Source organism: Ursus americanus, chromosome 27 (genome assembly GCF_024610735.1).
Source record: "Ursus americanus isolate L20-20 chromosome 27, mUrsAme1.1.p, whole genome shotgun sequence".
Lineage (NCBI taxonomy): Eukaryota > Metazoa > Chordata > Mammalia > Carnivora > Ursidae > Ursus > Ursus americanus.
In genome coordinates this window covers 31429887-31436192 of record NC_142153.1, presented here as the reverse complement: position 1 = coordinate 31436192, position 6306 = coordinate 31429887, and the positions used below count along the sequence as shown (strand labels likewise).

The 6306-nt window shown below is 41.2% G+C and overlaps 1 protein-coding gene across 2 annotated transcripts; it reads right to left on the bottom strand.

Moving 5' to 3' along the window:
- Window positions 1-931: 931 nt before the first annotated feature.
- On the bottom strand, window positions 932-5903 carry OR5V1 (olfactory receptor family 5 subfamily V member 1). Of its 2 annotated transcripts, XM_087856494.1 has the most exons (2): window positions 4981-5903; window positions 932-965 (listed from the first exon to the last, which is right to left on the bottom strand). In XM_087856494.1, exons 1-2 carry the CDS (start codon window positions 5901-5903, stop codon window positions 932-934), a joined length of 957 nt encoding a protein of 318 aa, XP_087712620.1. The 2 variants fall into 2 exon arrangements, with proteins under 2 accessions (XP_087712620.1, XP_045672054.2); XM_045816098.2 differs by lacking the exon at window positions 932-965 and having other exon boundaries at window positions 4950-5903.
- Between the last annotated feature and the right edge of the window lie 403 nt (window positions 5904-6306).

Sequence of the window (6306 nt, the reverse complement as noted above, 5' to 3'; positions counted from 1 at the left end):
CCTCTAGCAATATTGACAAAGAAAACTAAAGGGAAGATAGAGCTTAGAAATATCAAGAACAAAATATCAGAAGTGAAAGATGTCAGCTTTCACCATTTTTATTGAACATTTTACTGAAGGTTTTGGACAAAAAAGCAAAAAAAGAAAAAGATTGATAAGGAAGGAGCAAAACGCTGTTTATTTGAAACATAATGTTGCCATAAAAATGCCTTCAGAATCAGCCAAAACAAAACAAAACTTACTTGAAAGGCACTAGCAAGAAAAATTAACAAGAGGACACCAAAGAAGTTGCTAAAGGTCATACAGACAAACTGTATTTGGAGCTTTTGTCTTTGAGAGATCAGACTTGCACTGAGATTCTAAAAACTCTGACGTTGGTAAATCTTCACAAGAAGGACCGGTGGAGGGAGCGATATAAAAGCTTATGTCAGATGTGTTCGCTGAAGGATGCCAGGAATTGTGGTATTTCTTAATTCTATGCCAAAAGATACACGTTTTCCATTTCTAAGAGTTGGGGAGGTTTAAAAAAAAAATCTAACCAGATTTCATCTTAAAACTGGACGTTTGGTGAGATAATACATAAATTCAATGATTCCCTTCTTCTAGATCCCAAACCTTACCCTGTAGATAAGGAGTAGACTATGGGCTTACTTCAAGGGATTTATGAGCTTGCTCAGGCAAAGAACCTAAATAGTTGACTGACTAAATAATATATGTTGCATATTTGTACTGTTATCATTTTTTTAAAGATTTTATTTATTTATTTGACACAGAAAGACAGCGAAAGAAGGAACACAAGCAAGGGGAATGTGAGAGGGAGAAGCAGGCTTCCCACCGAGCAGGGAGCCCGATGCGGGGCTGGATCCCAGGACCCTGGGATCATGACCTGAGCCGAAGGCAGACGCTTAACGGCCGAGCCACCCAGGCGCCCCTAAATCTGAGTATTTAATGTACTTGATGACTTCCTATAGAGCTCCAGTAAGCCTGACACCGTGGGGATAGTAGATGAGTAGATCAGGGAGCCAAAAATGTAATAAAAACCTGTAAGAGAGAAAGAGCGGAAGTCAGCTTGAAACCATGAAGCAAAAGCAGCCTTGCCCTTATTCATGCCAGAGGGCAGACACAGATAAAGCAGCTGCAGAGTCAACAGGCCACACAGTAGCACTTTGAGGGACTGATGCTTCCTTCACGGTCGCACCCTAGATTTACTCCTCCCATCTACGACTCAGGGCGCCGAATTGCTAATCTGGTCTGGCCACAGGATAGCCCCTAGTCTCCTGTTAATCCCTGCTTCTCCCAAGCCCTCCTCAACAACAGTACCCAATTTAGAACCGGGCCTGGCTTCCCACAGACCTGGCTCAGAGTTCTTCAGATGGAAACCAACCCTTACGGATGATGCTTGCTTCCTTCCTGTTGTCAAGTGTAATGCACACCGTTTACTCGTGAGTGCCCTCCCTCGTTGCAAATCAGTAAATCTGATTCTTTTCAGAACACAGGTTACACCTGGCCATCTAAGCTTAAACAGAGCATAAAACATCTACATAGAGCAAAATATATGTGGCCAAGTAATTTTGACCAAATTGTCTAGATAATACAAAGTAGAAAGGATAGTCTTTTCAACAAGGCGTGCTGTAAAAACACAACAAAACACAGCTATCTTTTCAGAAAAAAAAAAAAATAAGCCTCAACATTACATCAAAAATTAATTCGAGTTGGATCATAGACCTAAATATAAAAGCTACAGGAAAGGACCTTTGCAGTTCTAAGGCAGGCAAAGATTTCTTAGGGCACAAAAACCAAAAGAACTAACAATCAAGGGGGAAAAAATATAGTGACCATTTGTTCTTTTTTTAGATAACACTTCTTATAACTGCCTACTCTGACTCTTGTAACCCTAATGCTTTAACAGGGTGCCAAGAGTCCCCCCCCCCAAAAAAAAAAAAGTTGATTCCAAATGCCTCCTGAGGCTTATTTCATGCCACAGTTGAAAATGGCAGGAGGAGGAATACTCAGCCAGGAGAGAGAAGGAATTCCTGCCATTTGCAACAGCATGGGTGGAGCCTGAGGACATTATGCCAGGAAAGAGCCCGACAGACAAGTACTGTGTGGTGTCATTTATATGTGGAATCTTTTTTTTTAATTTTTTATTATGTTATGTGAGTCACCATACAGTACATCATTAGTTTTTGATGTAGTGTTCCATGATTCACTGTTCGCATATAACATATTTTTTAAAAAGTCAAACTAATAAAAACAGAGAGTGGAAAAGTGGTTTCCAGGGGTGGAAGGGAATGGGCAGTAAAAGGAAGAGGGAGAGGTTAGTAAAAGGGTATAAACATTCAGCTCTAAGATGAAAGAGGTCTGAGGATCTAATGCAAAACACGATGGCTATCTAGAGGTGAGAGCACAGTATTGTATAATTAAAATTTGCTAGGAGAGCACAACTTAAATGTTTTCATCAAGGAAAAAAAGATAAATATGAGAGGTGACAGGTGTGTTAATTAACAGGCTGGGAGGGGTCCTTTCACAATATATACTTGTATCAAATCACCACGATGTACATTTTAAATATCTTACAGTTTTATATGCCAATTATACTTCAATAAAGATGAACTTAAGAAAGAAAAATATATATAATGACCAATTGGAATTTCTCAAAAGTAAACATTTTTGCTTTTTAAAAAGACACTATAAAGGAAAGCGGAAAGAAATGTCACAGGATGTAGTAACCGTGGGAAGAATTATTTAGAGTTTCTAAAGGAGATCGGGTGATAAGACAGGCAGTTCCTAGAAGACTGAATGCACTGAGGACAGATCATTGTTGTCAGGTGGAAGCCTCTGAAACGGCAGACGTCTGTGCACTGCACCGCCCGTGGGAGAGTTAACTCAGAAGTGAGATGCAGGCGACAGGTGTGGGTGAGGCACTGTGGCAGAACACAAAGATGGGAACCATTGACAGCTAGGGAGGCGTGAGCAGCTCTGAGGAGGAGGAGGAGGAGGAGAAACTACTTCTGGCAAAACTGGGAAGTAAGGAACTAGACCCTGGCCCCTCCACCATGAGCCCCTCTCTCTGCCCTACATTGCAAGGCACTTCTTTGCATCTCTAAGCCTCCTTCCTTATCTTTCATATTTTCTCTCCCTTTCCTGTATTTCTTTCTTTCTTGGACCACTTTGCTTGCTCACTTCTCTTGTCTACATTCCTGGTCCTTACGTGGTAATAACATAGGAAAAGCAGTAGGTTAGTATCTTTGTTTTTAATATATGTGATTCCTACTCTCTTTTCTAACTATAGTTACTATGCAACAAAGAGTTTCTATTCCCCCCCTCCAAACAATCTGCAGTTACTTTCTGTATATTTTTCCCCAATTCTGTGGTCTAATTTTTTTCAGCAAAAGCTTTATTTTTGTATTTTATTTTTTATTATGCTCAGTTAGCCAACATATAAGAGTGGCTGTACAGCTTGCATTCCTGCCAACAATGTAAGAGGGTCCCCCTTTCTCTTCATCATCACCAACACTTTTTGTTTCCTGTCTTGTTAATTTTGGTTACTCTAACCAGTGTAAGGTGGTATCTCATTGTGGTTTTTTTTTTTTTTAATTGCTTGGGTTTTTTTAATTTTAATTTTTTTTATTATATTATGTTAGTCACCATACAGTACACCCCCGGTTTCCGATGTGAAGTTCGATGATTCACTAGTTGCGTGTAACACCCAGTGCCCCATGCAGTATCTCATTGTGGTTTTATTTGAATTTCCCTGATGGCTAGTGCTGTGGGGCATCTTTTCATGTGTCTGTTGACCATTCGTGTCTCTTCTTTGGAGAAATGTCTGTTCATGTATTCTGCCCATTTCTCAACTAGATTCTTTGTGTTTTGGGCGGTGAGTTTGAGAAGTTCTTTATAGATCTTGGATACCAGCCCTTTATCTGCAGCGTCATTTACAAATATCTTCTCCCATTCTGTGGGTTGCCTCTTAGTTTTGTTGACTGTTTCCTTGGCTGTGCAGATGCTTTTTATCTTGATGAAGTCCCAAGTTCATTTTTGCTTTTGGTTCTCTTGTCTTTAGAGACGTGTCTTGAAAGAAGTTATTGTGGCTGATGTGGAAGAAGTTGCTGCCTGTGTTCTCCTCTAGGATTTTGATGGATTCCTGTCTCACATTGAGATCTTTCTCCATTTTGAGTTTATCTTTGTTTTAGATAAATGTTTCCTGAATTCTAAGTACCCTATAAAATAGTAACTTGTCATGTGGGCTTATTTCTAGAAACATTCATTTAGGATGTTCCATTTTTTGGACACAGTAAGGAATATAAGCTGGGATTGAGAAACTATGACTATCTTCCTTCCAACATGAAGATAAATTGTCATTGACCCAAGCAACTGGGGGGAAAAAGCAAACGTAATTGCCAGCAGAACCAGAGATAAAGCATCATTTCATCATGATTCACATAACTCTGTCAAAAGCAGTGTAATGTGAACTCAGTGCATTGATTATGATGCTTTATTAAGAAGAACCTAATAAAGAAAGAAAAGCCAAATGCATGACTTAAGTCATAAGAAGTGGAATATAATAAACATATATGAGGAGAATTCAGATAAAGGCTTTCACATTCCTCAACACATAAGTGGTAATACACAAAGGAAGGAAAGCACTAGAAAGTGATGTCCACCAAGCACATATTGCATGAGAGAGTGGCACCATATTTTGAATGAAGGATTCAGGAATGGACATTATCACTAAGAAGAAAATATCTAAAAACAGCAACATCCACATCTCCTGCACAGGATTAACTAAACTAAATCTCAAGAATATATACACTTAGAATTGAGTGCGTCAACTGTTCACTATCTGTCCCAACACTGCAATCAACTTGTAAGTTGAGTGTCACTGCCAACAGCTGGCTAGTGAAAAGTTAACTTCTGCTATAAGAACATTGGTTACAGATGAGCGAAAGTTACATATCTAAAGAGGGAATCGGCGGCTGCCACTTTCTCCCCATGGCCTTCACAGCCCCTTTGATGTCCTTATTCCTCAGTGTGTAAATTACAGGGTTTAGCATGGGGGTAACAACACTGTACAATACAGAGATTAGTCTGTCTTTCTCCAGTGAGTAAGATGAGATGGGCCGCACGTATGTGAAGATGGCGCTGCCGTAGTAGAGAAGGACAATGACCAGGTGTGAGGCACAGGTCGAAAAGGCCTTTTGCCTCCCCTCTGAGGACCGGATTCTCAAGATGGTAGAGATAATAGACAGGTAGGAAAGGACGATGCCCAGGAAAGGAGCCCACCCAATGAAGACCCCAATGGAGAGCAATGCCAACTCATTGACAGAAGTGTCCCCACAAGACAACAGCAGCAAAGGGGGGATGTCACAGAAGAAATAGTGAATCTGGTTGTTGCCACAGAAGGGCAGGCGGAAGGTCAGTGCTGTGTGCACCACTGAGTTGAGGAAACCCCCAGTCCAGCACAAGGCAGCTAACCGGCCATACAGGGCCCTGTTCATAATCACCAAGTACCTGAGGGGTTTACAGATTGCAATGTAACGGTCATATGCCATGGCTGCCAGGAGGAAACACTCTGATCCTACAAAGAAAATGAATGCAAAGAGTTGAGCCACACATCCACCATAGGAAATGCTCTTCTTCTCTGACAGGAGATGCGCCATCATCTGGGGGACGTTGGTGGTGGTGTAGCAGATGTCAAGAAAGGCCAAATTCCTCAGAAAATGGTACATGGGAGTGTGTAGATGGGGGTCAGCCATGGTCACCAAGATAATGAAGAGATTTCCTCCCAGACCACAGATATAGGTCATAAGGAATACTGTGAAGAGTGGGACTTGCAAATCATTGAGGTTGGCGAATCCCAAGATGATGAATTCAGATAGAGCTGTTTGATTCTTTCCTTCCATGATGCTGCCTGCTTTCCTTCTGGGGATAGGGCAAAGAGAAACCCAGATGACCATAATCCTATGCTGCAATAGCAATGGTCTGCAAAACAAGGGAGCAAGCGTTACAGAGGACGGTCATTACCGTCCACATCAGATTCCAACCCAGAAGGGCAGCATCCTCCAGAGCTCATACCTACCGCCGAACACAGACATAAGTGTATCCAGTGTTTCACTTGTAAATAAAATCTCAAACATACACAATACAGACAGGATGTAATTAGAGAAAATCACAAGAGGGCACACTACATCCTGCAAGTTCTGTGTTAATAATGACTGGGTCAGTTCCACCTGCATCGTCCTGGGGATATGTGAACATGAGTTGCAGAACACAGACTGTGCAAGAATCTCTGAGCAAAAAATCCTT